At 40.4% G+C, this 14062-nt stretch overlaps 1 protein-coding gene across 3 annotated transcripts in view; it reads right to left on the bottom strand.

Moving 5' to 3' along the window:
* Positions 1-14062, bottom strand: part of prdm6 (PR domain containing 6) — a 67837-nt gene that overhangs the window by 26119 nt on the left and 27656 nt on the right. For all 3 annotated transcript variants that reach the window (XM_088336664.1, XM_088336665.1, XM_088336666.1), the window contains one exon: positions 576-703. In XM_088336664.1, coding sequence (XP_088192790.1) covers positions 576-703 — 128 coding nt within the window. The remainder of the gene's footprint in view (positions 1-575; positions 704-14062) is intronic.

The raw sequence follows: 14062 nt of genomic DNA, 5'->3' as shown, positions 1-14062 counted from the left end.
AGGCTCGGCAGGGGTGACTGTAAGCCTTCCCATAGTAGGAGGCCGGGCCTGAATCCTTGCTTTTGGGTACTCTTTCGACGCCCCCTCAGTCGCTTCCCGAATCAGATAATAATCCACGGAGCACCTGCTGGTGCACAACATTTCATCGCGCTCTTTGGACTCTCCTCAAAGTCCATATTTAATTGATGAGTTTCTTTTCAATATGAGAGGCTAAAATAGTAGTTTAGCAGCAGTCACTCCTCAGTGCTCCTCAGTTGTTTTTTGGGGGCTGCAGGGTTTTGGTGACCATATCGACTTGTGTGCCTGTCCCACCTCCCTAACCTGCCCCTGTGATAGCATTTGCTGTCTCCGAACACAATGCACAATACGTTGATATCAATGACAATAAAGACAATTTAATTCAAAATCTGGAAGTACATGATTTGAAGAATGTCTTACGTCACGGTACGATGAAACGACTAATATTCAAATAAATGATATTAACAATGGAGTCCCAAGAAAAGTGAAAATAAAAAGTTCATGACGTGAAATTTAAGGGCAACTGACACTAACAGTTAGCATTAGCGTGCTAGTACCTGTACTGAACTACCATCATGTTCTGTTCTCCGCAGTGCCGGGCGCATCGGATGTACCTCATCCAGCTCGACTTAGCTGGGTCGTTGCCGTCCAGGAAGTGACACAACGTTCCCTCGGAGTCATAGATCTGAAAACACAACAAAACAAGATCTTCAAATGTAGTGTGTGCTCACACGTGCTCGTTTCCATCGCTAATGTTCACGACAAACATGTTGAGTGGCCTTTATATCTTGTGGGGTTTAGCAGTATCTACAATAGAGGTAAGGCCGGGCCTATAAAATCCAGCCCCACCCAGTCTGAGGATATAAGAGCCCGAACCAGTCCGAGCCCAAGAGATTTCCTTGATTTGAAAGACCTAGCCGGACAATGACCAAAATTTTATTTATGTGGTGGAAAGCTGATTTTGACAGTCTCCGACAACGAAAAAGCCAGCGCTGAGCTGCGCAGACGACCTAGCAAGGGTGTTTTTATTTGAATGAATTAATATTATCACTTTGCAGAGAGGTTTTTAATTAAGACAAGGTTTGATCACATTACCCAGATTTTAGCTAACCACTGTACATCGCTAAGGAATTCTTTATGTGGAAGGGCATTCAACACTGCGTGTTCACTGTTGAGATCATCATGGTCAAAACCCACACAACAAACTGTAATTACCCACAAACAATAGCCAATCGTGGGCGGACCTATGCAACTCAGCACGCTCCTCTTTTCTTCACATGCGCCGACAGAACTACACCCATACACTTCTTGTTTGCAGATTTTTTTGTGACATATTTACAAAATAACTCTGCTTGCACCTTGTTTTAAAACCGTTATTTAGGGAAAAAAAAGGTCAAAATCAGCCTCAACGGTCTAAGTTAAATGTGGGAGGGAAACAATTTTAAAGTCCATTTGTTGATATTTGTAGGCTCTGGCATTATTATCATTTCATAAATTTGATCAAATCACCTAACATCACACAGAGAAAAAAAGGGTGCTGAAAATTAGCTTTTTTTTCTGGAGTGCGGGTTTGCAGATTTTGCTCGTATTTGTCTTAAAACATATGGTACAGCTCGATCTCAAAAAACGAAAAAGAAAATCTAAATATTTTTCCATTATGGCTATTTGGGTCGAAAAGATTTTCCGATCCCCGCTTCACACCAAAAAACAACGGCCACCAGATGATGGTGCTGCATACGAGTCCGATCAGGAGGCTTCTCCTGTGACCAGGCTGTATTTGCCCAAAACACACTACAGAAAGTGGCGCCTCAACGACCCTGGTGGTTAAGGGAAACACTAACCCTGCTTACACACCTGGTTCATTTCGGTTTTAAACCAGATTCAAACGACATTCCCACTGATGAGTGTTTTTGAATCCAAATCTGTTAATAATGCTAGAAGGGCCAACAATGTTTGTATTTGATTTGCTGTTCAAATTGCACTCATAGTAGTTTCGCATTAGTTAGTCCACAGTAGTACACGAGACCCCCGGGATATGTCATCTCTGCCTTGCAGCATTCTCACTTTGTGGAGTTTTATTTACCCCCGCTTTACGACATGTTTCCCATTATAGCACATCAACAACATGCCCAAAAACTGTTTCAGTGTAAGAGAAATTACGTCTCTAAGATGCCTGTCCGGTATTGGTCAACGTCAGATGAAGAGCTGATCTGGTTTGTGTCACCACATCATAAAAATAAAGATATGCAATTGACTAAAGTATTTCCCACAATGCCTCTCTCTTCACTCAGAACAAGAGTCTTGTGTGCTTTGTGAAGATTTGCCAAGGCGGCGATACAATACAGCAGTGATTTTCAAGCACTGTGCCGCGGCACACTAGTGTGAGAATTTATCCAATGTTGTGTTTTAAAATTTAAAATTTTATGAAACATTTATGAATCATTTTCTGCAAATATTATGTCATTGTCAAGTGTCTATGCTGTAAAAACTGGGGTATTATAAATTATATTGTAATTAAAACAAACTGTTTAGTGTCATTTTATAACATTTTGGGTTAGTGGTGAAAAACACTGCAATACGGTATTTTCTGTACTGTATTAATTTACCATTAGTCTAAACCTAACAGTGATGCTTAAGGGAGAAGAAAATATGTGATAACAATAAATACAAATGGCCACCCTTGCCAACTTGTATGGCCGTAACCAATTAGGACTATTATCGAGAATAAGGAAGCAACAAAGTCCGCTAAGGGTATATCAATCCATTTGTAATCCGATGTCAGCCCCGTCCCCAGCATCCACCTGCTACCCCACTTGACCAGCTGAAGTCATGTCACAACAAATTATATTTTTCCTTTGCACATATATTTATGTTTTTCAATCATATACACATATTACACATAAGTACCACTTACTATATACAAATTTTGTCAGATAATTACCATGCGTTTCTGTCATCCAATATACACTAAACTGGTTTTTTGATTCCTACCTCTGAACAGACTAATGTCGTATTCTGGGGGTATATTGTATTAAGTGTCAGACCACTATAGGACCTGAAAACGACCACATAGTACTTAGGACCAATGTTCCCTCTAATTTTCCACGGGTCTGAGCGTTCACACAAAGTCGGTGAGCAGCGCTTGAAACAACAGTGAGCAACCATAATCCCAAGAGTGGCAAGATAATTAATTATGAAACATGTCCAAAACTTGACATCAAGTTACATTTTGCTGAGTTTCCGGAAATGCAAAATTATTTTTCTCTTTTGAATGAATTGACTCATGTACTATTGCAAAGGTTGTACGGCCTACAAACGTTGTTTGTTCTTACAATTCTTTTTAATCGCATTTTTTAGGGGAAGTACAATGTTGGCAACAAGATTCACTTGATATAATTGGAAATTATTTGAATGCAACACAAACTTTTTCTTCTTTTTTCCGTGTTTTTTTCTACTTTTTTTTTTTTATTTCTTTAAAAAAAATGTCCTTGTGTTTATTTTTTCCAAGCTGTTACTTTTTTCTTTTTGTTCTCCATTTACTTTTTCCCTACATTTCTTTCTTTTCTTTTTTTCTGGCTTTTTTCTAAATGTTTCCTTCTTTTTTCTCTTCCTTTTGTTTCTTTTTTTCTCAGCTTTTCACACATTTTTATTTTGGTATTTTTTTTCTTTTTTGTTGTATTCCCCCCTTCCTTTAAGTCATTTTTTACATAGTATTTGGTCATGTTGGGATGAAAGAAGCAAAAACAACCCAAAGAGCCGTTTAGGACCCAAAAGAGCCGGTTCCTTTTAGTGAGCCGAGCCGAAGAAGCCGGATCTCCGACAAACCCTACTAACTTTACTCAACTTCGTTCTCCTTCGACTCGACTTCAAAATACCGCATTTAGGACATAACGTCAGGGGAACCCGTGTCTTTTTACCTTCATGGACTGTAACTTTGACTTAAGTCGCTTCTTAATTAGTAATTTTGAGCCCTCATTTTTGTGCGCCGGCTAGATTTTCTTGTGCGCTGAGAATGTGCGAGCAGTGCGCAATTGCACACGCGCGCAGCTTAGGACAATATCCATCTACTCGTCTGGTCTCATGTTATGACACCTTGTTGGAGGTCCACTGAGAGTAACACACTAGAAAAGTATTAAGTATAAAAGACATAATTTAGTAGTATGTTACTCTTGTGTGCAGTTTAACGCTCAACTCGTTCTTCGGTCTCACTAAATTCTCTTTGTTTGACTTCAAAGACCACACACGCCATTAGCAAGCTCTATACACGTTCACTATCTCCACACGTGTGCATTAAGCGTGTTTATCATGACATGCGTTTGTGTGAAAAACGCCGCTGATGTATTTATGGTTATCAAAAGCTAAGTGTGACCAGCACACCCCGCGATAAACACACTTAGCACGATGACACAAGAGGTGCTAAAACACACTTAGTACACTTTCCAAATCAGATTTTTCTCATTTCGTTTTTTATTTAAAGACGGCCGGACCACTTCGCGTCACTTTGTAGCTCCTAGCATGACTTACAGGGTTTTTACACCTTTTTTCATGGATAAGTTCAAGCACTTTCAAGGCCAATTTTTCAATTGATCCAGTACCTTCAATGAAAGAAATCCAGCGCCGATCAAAAGAATGTTATTTTTGTTGTTGACTAAAATAAAGTCACTATGTTGCTGCTAGCTATTTTGAGCTATTCCCATCTGTGATCTCGGCTCTTTTTGTGTCAATGGATTGCTATAAATTGACATGTATTCTGCCTAAACAATGCTTGCGCAGCTTGGCTAAAGTCACACTTGTATACAAACACGGAAACGGTTCGATAGGTGTTGGGTAATAATTGAGTTCCATATGGAAGACAAATAAAGTACTGTATGTATAAGAAGCAGAAAAATGAGCCAAATTTGGACTCATTTTAATGATTTTGATTGCTTGGAGGCAGAGTCCATTCTTTTTTTCAATCTTAGAGACGGCTGATCTTTTGCTTTTTGTTTTACGTATTTCAATTTAATTTTTGGGAATGTTTTTCAGAGGATCTGTGTCTTGATTGGTTAAAATAGAATTGTAAAGTTGTCATTTTTTTGCACTTAATCATTTATTTTTTAGCAGAGTTAATACTTTTAACTTATATTTTTCTATCTGTTCGATTTTAAGTTGTATTTCATGTGTTTTTTTCAGCAATCCTATGCAAAACATATAAATTTGCTAATTACTAGATAATCCGTGCATCATGTTTTATATTTACTGATATAAACCCACACAAGCACGAGGGAGAACATGCAAACTCCACACAGGAGGTTAGATATCATGACATCAGAACAGTGCCACACACGCGCTTACCACTGCGCCGCCGTGCTGCCCTGATAATATATCATAACAACAACAACAAAATATTTGGGAGCTGAAACCCTTCTCAGTGAGCCAAGCCAAACAAGCCGGTTTTCTTAAAAGAGCTGTCTTAAGTGCGACGAGTGGGGGGTGGTGACACTTCATGACAACGTCATAATGACAAGCCACCAGAGCAGGCCTGTTAGCGTCATTTTTGCAGACTTTTTCTTTATTTTTTTTTTTTCATTTATCGTGCGCTCTAAAATAATTAAATAATAATAATAATAATTTCCTTTGTATTGTCATTCTTTGTAACAATGTACACAGAACGAAATGTCGATACACCTGACCCGTTGTAGCGAGCCGATGCAGCCGCAGCCAACAGAGGGCGCCGCCATTTTACCAATGTTATAAGTCTTAGGTATGACTCGGCCGAGGCGCGAACCAGCGACCTCCCAGTCTCAAAGCGGGCGCCCTACCATCTAGGCTACTGAGCTGGTTAAAGACTCAGACTGTAAAGAAACACGGCATTGGAAACAATTTCAAGCATTTTCACCCCAAACTTTTCCTGACCTTAAAAACACAACATTAAAATTCAAGGATTTCAGGCACCTGTACGAACCCAGGACTTAGCATCAAGGTAGCACAGTGACAGTGCAGGGCTGCTCTTGATCTTATAGAGTCCAAATGGTGTAAAAGTGTTTGTGAGTGAAGATCAATGATCCCGCGCTTGAGTTGTACACAAAATCAATCAAACGCACTAATTCTGCCGTTATCTGCTCTCTTCATCACCTCCTCTGCTACACGCCCTCTTCATCTCCACTCCTCTTCCTCACACCACTCATCCCTCCTTCGTGGTTTTCCTGATGATTAGTGTTCGCCCTTAATCAAATTACACAGCCAAAGAGTAAAAACACCCACAAAGTAACTTGGTGAGGGTTCCAGTACAAGCCCGATTCAACCACGTTCGATTCACTGGATTGCAAGGGCTCACATGTGGCTCGTTCTAGTTTCAGACTATTTTGTACCACATCAGGTTTATACCATTTAATTTCTCGTCACTACATTGTGTTCAGACTACATTCACTCTGGGGGCAGCACAGCGGCGCAGTGGTTAGCGCGTGTGCGGCACAGTTCTGAGGTCGGGAGATCAAACCTTCCTATGTGTAGTTTGCATGTTCTCCCTGTGCTCACGTGAGTTTCCTCCCAGATTCTGGTTTCCTCCCACATTCCAAAAACATGTTTATCAGGTTAATTGGCCAGTCCAAATTGTCCTTAGGTGTGAATGAGCGAGTGAGTCGTCTGTCTCTGTGTGCTCTGCGACTGGCTGGCAACCAGTTGAGGGTGTCCCCTGGCCACTGCCCGAAGATAGAGATGGGCTCCAGCACCCCCGCGACCCTACTGAGAAGCGGTGCAGATAATGGATGGATGGATGTATTGACTCTCGAGCAGCGGTTTCATAACTAGTTTGACAAGCTGTGGTCCAGTTCATGTAAAACTTTCCACTTGTAAAAATTGCCCAATGAAAGGATTGTGCAGTTTAAAGCAAAGATAGATACAGTGGAACCTCGGTTTTTGAACGCCTCTCAGTTCGAACAAATCGGAGTACGACCAAAAATTTCGAGAAATTCTTGCTTCGCTGTTTGGTCAAAAAATCAGAGTTCGAACGGTAATGCGCGAGTGCGTACGCTAGGGTGCGATGCTGAGCGGCGTACGGGTGGAGATCGCTCTTTTCTTGACCAACTGTTATCGCGTGCGGACGTGCTTCGTTTTGCTTTCGCTTTTAATATAGGTGTTTTAGCCCCTAATTATGCCTGTCTTGAGTCACTTTAGAAAAGTGCTAAAAAGAAGCCAGAAGCAAGTGTCATTAGATCGGTATTTTAAGAGAAAAGAACATCCTTCCAAACAATCATTTTCCTCCCCACCGTCCTCCTGCGCCTTCTGCTGACCACCACAAAAGTAAGAAATCTTATTCATAATTCTTTTCTTTATCCTTTATTTTTACACGTTCATGTTAGCGTAATTTTTCGTACGGAAGATTACGTTGACGCAAACGTATGATTAGCCTGGGTTAGCTTTAAGTTTACGTTAAACATTCATGGTAAACATTCAGGGTGTTGGAACGGATTAAAACGATTTACATTATTTCTAATGGGAAAAATGATTTCGGTGATCGACCAAATCGGTTTTCGAACAGGGTTCTGGAACGGATTATGGTCGAGAACCGTGGTTCCACTGTATTCACCTTTTTTTCAATAAACAAAATGAGGAGCAAAACCAGAACGACTTCAAGTACCGTATATACGTATACACAAGCCTGCATCATAGTGCATCAAGTGACTTCCTAAAACTGCTTTAAAATAGCCACATACTCCAATAAATTCATAATATGTATGTATAGCGTGTACTTAAAGATCATTCATTATTTAATTATGTAGTTAATAAACATAAATATACTGGTAAAAAGCTAAAAATATTACATTTCAAACGAAAGTAGAAGTTGGTTATTTTCTTACTCAGAAATTGGGTCAAAGTTGACCCAACTGCTTTTAGTGTGTACAATGTTCAACACTTCTTAGATGCATATTTATGACTACAACAGCAGCTTGCACTATTTCCAAACCAGTTAACACTTCCAAACAGTTTGCCGTTAAAACTGATATCCCACCTTCAACGGGAATTGATTTAGGTTATTGTGTATAGTATTATTATGCCAACGGCGTTCCTCCGACCTATTCTACTCTAGTCTTTTTATTTACATATTCTTTCTTTTCAAACTATTCTATTTAATCACCTTGTATTATACACTACAATATCTTTTTTACTCTATTCTTTTAAATCTATTATTTTATCATTATTGAGGGTTCGCGTGTCAAATGATTTCTTGTATATATCATGTTTATGGTTTTTTACTGGCTGAATAAAATAAATACAATGCAATATTCAAATTGTGTTAACATCTATGTGGACAAATTGATTTGAATCGACTCGTCTCGTCTCAATAAACTGGCTAGGAAAGCGAGCTCTGTTGTGGGCAAAGAGCTGGACAGCCTAACAACAGTAGCTGAGAGACGGGCACTGGAAAAGCTGCGGTCAATCATGGACAATCCATCGCATCCACTACACAGCATTATCTCCAGACAGAAGAGCAGTTTCAGCGACAGACTGCTGTCACTGTCTTGTACTACGGACAGACTGAAGAGATCTTTTCTTCCTCATGCCATGAGGCTCTTTAACTCTACCCGGCAGAGTAAAAGCCCACAGTGAACCACACCACCTACATTGCATATTACCGAAACTTATTGCAATATGTATTCTGTGTAGCACTATTTACTTATTCTATATAACACGCTACAGTGGGCATTTGCACGTCACATTGGGTATTTGTATATTGTATTCTTTTTGCTTTATTATTGTATTGTTCTCAGCGAAGGGATGCTGCTGGAAATGTGAATTTCCCTTCGGGGATGAATAAAGTATCTATCTATCTATCTATCAAGTAGAAGTTGATCCTTTCCAACTCATAAATTGGGTTGAATGTTTTGGTGTGCACTCTTTTCTATACTTCGTTGATCCTTATTTATTTAAGACTTCAACAACAGCTACAACTATTTTCAGATCAGAAGTTGATCTTTTTCCCCAAACAGAAATTGGATTAAATCCCTAACGGGGAAAATTTGACCCAACCGTTTTGAGCGTGTACAATTTTCCACATTTTGTCGATCCTTGACCGATTTGCTTTTGGCAGCAAAACATTGTGTTCATGTCTACCCATGCAATTTTTTAAAAGCAATGGAATGGACATCTATAAAATATATTTGACGTTAGCCACGTTCATCCACGTCGCTCCATTTATTGCGGACCTTTGAAACGTTCACCGTGTGACCAGATCAAACCTCATCAAAACAAAGCACCGTCTTTCACACATTATAGCACCGCGGGAACCGTATTTAGAACCAGAACCAGGATCAATAGTGTGGACCAGCCTCTGCAGCGCTCTCCACGAGCCCCCTCATCCATCAGCTCCTCGGACATCCCAAAATATTTGTCTAAGCGTTTGCCGTGCTTTCTCACACTATTAGTATGAGGGGGCGGAGCCAGGGACATGCAACCAATCATAGAGAACCACACGCGTGCACATTCACGCAAGCATATTTTGTTACTGTACCACGACTGTCAAATTACATGTGACCCAAATGTGGAAATGTGACCCAGAAGGAAGCCATTTTCGGCAGTAAGTTTTGAACAGGGGTGTCAAAATCATTTGAGCTCGGGGGCCACTTTGTAGGGAAAAACCCCTCCTGGGGCCCGTAGATGAAGTAGTAGTAATAGATAAAGAGAAAGAAATGGAGAGAGGAAGAAAATGAGAGAGAATACAATGGAGAGAAAGACAGACACAGTGAGAGAGAAATAAAGGGAGAAAGAGACAAAAGAGAATAAAAGGAACTAGAGAGATAAATATGGAATGTGAGACACAGCAAGAAAGAGAGAAATAACATAAATCAGGAAAGAGAGAAAACATGTGGAGAGACAGCTAAAGAGGGAAAAATATAAAAAAAGAGGAGAGGAGGGAGAAAAAGAAAGACATTTAAGAAAGAAAAAATAAGAGAGAAAAAGGAAAATAGAAAGAATGAGAGAAAGAAGGGTAAGAAAAACAGACAAAAAGACAGAACAAAGGCAGGCACGATCCATTATCCCTAACCCCATGTTGCTACATCAGGGGACTAGCAGAAGGCACTTTTCTCATGGGGCTTGTCGTTCTGGGCTGCCTAAAACGAAATGCACTGTTTTAGCCGCTATCCATTATCCCCCGACCGCTGCGAGCGAGGACAGGTTAATTACATTTTTGTCGGACCTGGCGGCTCTTTGGTGCCATTCTGTCCACTATTTAGTGAACTGTACTCGTGCGGCCGTGATCCATTATCCCCAATCGCATATTGCGGCGAGAGAGGACAGGTACTTTACAATATTGTCGGGTCTGGCAGCTCTTTGGTGCCATTCTGTCCACCAAATGGTGAACTGAGCTTGTGTGGCCGTGATCCATTATCCACAATCCCATGTTGCTGCATCAGGGGACTAGCAGAAGGAACTTTTCTCAAGAGATATGCTGTTCTGGCCCGCCTAAAATAAAATGCACTGTTTTGGCCTTGATCCATTATCACCTATCGCATATTGCTGTGACCTAGTACCAGTAGATTTTGTGATACATTTTTTATAGGCTGACGCTGCTATCTCATCTCATCTCAGTAGGGTCGCGGGGGTGCTGGAGCCCATCCCAGCAATCATCGGGCAGTGGGCAGGGGGCAGGGGGCAGGGGACACCCTGAACTAGTTGCCAGCCAATCGCAGGGCACACGGGGACAGACAACTCACTCGCTCATTCACACTTAGGGACAATTTGGACCGGCCAATTCACCTGAAATGCATGTTTTTGGAATGTGGGAGGAAACCGGAGTGCCCGGAGGAAACCCACGCAAGCACGGGGAGAACATACAAACTCCGCACAGGAAGTCTGGAGCTGGATTTGAACCCACGCAGGAGGTTCCCATGACTTGAACTGTGCCGCACATGCGCTAACCACTGCACCGCCGTGCTGCCCTCGCTGCTATCGGTTAGTTAGTGTGGAAAAGGGAAAAGTGTGAAGCACATTGTAAAGCGCTTTGGGAGGTCTTCATTGACTTGAAAAGCGCTATATTAATGCAGACCATTCAAGAGACAAGCAAGAGGGGAAAAAAAGAGAGACAAGAATGAGAAACACAGCGAGAGTTTCTTCGCGAGTGGCCCCTGGCTTTGGCGACATCAAGTGGACATATCTAAAACTGCGTCTCATTTCTCTCTTAAACTTCTCAGCGTCGTCTCGCGGGCCTGATGTGGCCCACAGGCCGCACGTCCGACACCCCTGGTTTGAAAGCAGCGTCATTTGCAGTCCAAACACTAAAAGCTAGGCTAAAGTTTGTTTTTGACACTCACGGTTCGCCATAAATAAAATCTTTCACCGGCACGGTGAGCGCCGTGGCGGTGATGTCATCGCGGCGGTTTAATAAAGCGTCGAAGGATGGAAAGCGAGCGAATAAAAGCCTTTTTACGACATTCCGACAGACCCGGTAGGATTGTGGGAATCCTCGCGGGCGTCGCGCTAGCAAAATATTTGGCCGCCGAGCGAGCTTTTCTTTGCTTTCTTTGCCGCCGTCGGCTTCTCTGTGACGGCTCGGCCGTGACGACTTCATCGTTTATCCCTGGTAGTCTGCGGCTTTCCGACTGGAATATTCTTCTTCCTTGTTTGGCCTCGACATGCAAAACTACAACTTGTCAGCAGGCTTGGGGAGTAACAGAATACATGTGACGGCGTTACGGGATAAGGACACAAAAAAACGTAATTGTGTCTCGTTACATTTTCAGAAAAAAGACGTCAACAGATTACAGGTACAGTTAGTTAAAGTCAAGATAACTTTGTGGGATTACAATTTTTTAATATATATATATTTTTTAACATATACAAGGTTCATATATAACGGGTGTAATAATAACTTTTGTATTATTGAAATTCCTGCTGAAATATGTGTATAGTTTTTGGTAAGTGTCCTGCAATGATGAGTCCAACAGTGCCACCTGCTGGTATGAGGTAGGGTTTGTTTTGGCTTTTGACATGTGACCGGAAGGCGGGGTTTTGTTGGCAGTCTACAGAGCGAGCTGCCAATGGTAAGACACATCTTTTGGTGCTCCACAAAAAAAGTTAATTTTAAACATTATAACCACAGCTGACAAATCTCTCAACATGCACAGTAATGTAATAGATGTTGTTAATCTGTTTGGATTTATTTTTGTTTTGGTTTCTGTTGTGCTAAAATGTTAATTCCCCTTATAGAGATCAAAGCCAGCAGAGAAGCTAATGTGACTCATTTCATCTGCAGGTAAATTGTACCCGTTTTTTATACTCATTGTTCTTATTTCTATTTTCTCATATATATAAAAAGGATGATGTTGGTTAAAATTCAGACTAAGGAAAAATATGTTGAATTCATTGTAAACGTTAAAAAAACCACTATACGATCTCTTGTTAAAAGTATCTTGTTAAAATGGATGTAAAAATTTATTGTGATATTCTAAAATGTATTTTATGTGAATTGAAAAGAAAGCTCTTTGATATGCTTTGGGCAGTCTACAGAGCCAGCTGCCAACGAGATCAAAGAGATCGAAGCCAGCAGAGAAGCTAATGTTGTGACTCATTTCATTTGCAAAAACTGTAATAAAAACCTCATCATCCAGTCCAGCGTGAATGTGGATCTTTGGTGGGACATGTACGCCGCGTTTACACATACACCTTTTTCATTGGCAAGTTCAAGCACTTTCAAGGCTAATTTTCAGAGTTTTTTCAAAGGAAGAAATCCAGCGAAGATCAAAAGAACGATTTTGTTGTTGAGAACTTTGATGACGAAAATAAAGTCGCTATCTTGCTCATAGCACATAGTTCGTGCTTTTTCTAGCCGTTTCTGGCTACGATTTATGATCTTTTGTGTCAATGGGCTGCTATAAACTGACATGAATTCTGCCTCAACGATGCTTGCGCAGCTTGGCAACATCACACTTGTTTACATACGCGGAAAGAGCTCTATAGGTGTGAGGTGATAATCAAGTTCAATATGTAAGACAGAAAAAGAAAGACTGTATGTATAAAAAGCAGAAAAATAAGTCGAATTTGGACTCATTTTTTATATTGATTGCTCAGAAGCAGAGTGCATTAAATTTTTCAATCTTAAAGACTGATGATCGTTTTCTTTTTATTTTACTTATTTTAGTTTATATTTTTTGCAGGTTTTTCAGAGGATCTGTGTCTAAATTGGTTCAAATAGAATTGGAAATAGTTATTTGTTTGCATTTTATAGCACTGAGGAGGTAATATATTATTTTTTTTACTTTAATGTTTTGCATTTTCAGGGATTTTGTGTTGTTGTTCGACTTTAAATCTGGTTAATGTGTAAAAAGCTAAAATTGTTATGGATTTTACAATTTTTTTGTAAATAACTTAATTTTATATGCGGGAAATCCCTTGCGATACATATAAAATTACAAATTACTAAATAATTTGGTGCATAATGTTTTATTATTGTTAATAATATATCATTAAAAGACAAACAAATCAGAAGAGCCGCTTGGTTGCCGAAAGACCTCTTCTCAGTGAGCCAAGTGAAAAGAGACAGTTTTCTAAATAGAGCTGTCCTCTTGGGTGCAACCAGTAGGGGGCGGTGATGCTTCACACGACAACGCCATAATGACAAGCCACCAGAGCAGGCATGTTAGCGTCATTTTCATGCAGTTTGTATTCATTTATTGTGTGGTCTATAGAGTCAGACTGTCGAGGAACAAGGCAATGGCAATAATTTCAAGCACTTTCAAGCACTCTTCCAAAAATTCAAGCATTTACTTGACTTTAAAAACTCAAGGATTTCAAGCACCCGTACAAACCCCGGCGTACACATAATGACGAACAATAGACGGATTGTGTTTATCATCATTTCAAGCACTGACACGAAGACGGAGAGAGATTAGGTTTACACACACGCAGGACTTACATTCGCGAGCTTATCTGCTGCGCAGATAGTAAAGACTGGCACTTTATCCACCATGGCATGTTTGTAAGAGTGTGTTGCAGGTAAAAGTACTTTTTTATGTTTGCATTTGATTTCTCCTTTAATGTAGCACTAATTTTGTTGAATTGGCAAAAT

Source organism: Urocampus carinirostris, chromosome 5 (assembly GCF_059441175.1).
Source record: "Urocampus carinirostris isolate Australia breed hairy pipefish chromosome 5, RoL_Ucar_1.0, whole genome shotgun sequence".
Taxonomy (NCBI): Eukaryota; Metazoa; Chordata; class Actinopteri; order Syngnathiformes; family Syngnathidae; genus Urocampus; species Urocampus carinirostris.
The sequence above is the reverse complement of the archived record's forward strand: the minus strand, read 5'-3'. Positions and strand labels throughout refer to the sequence as shown.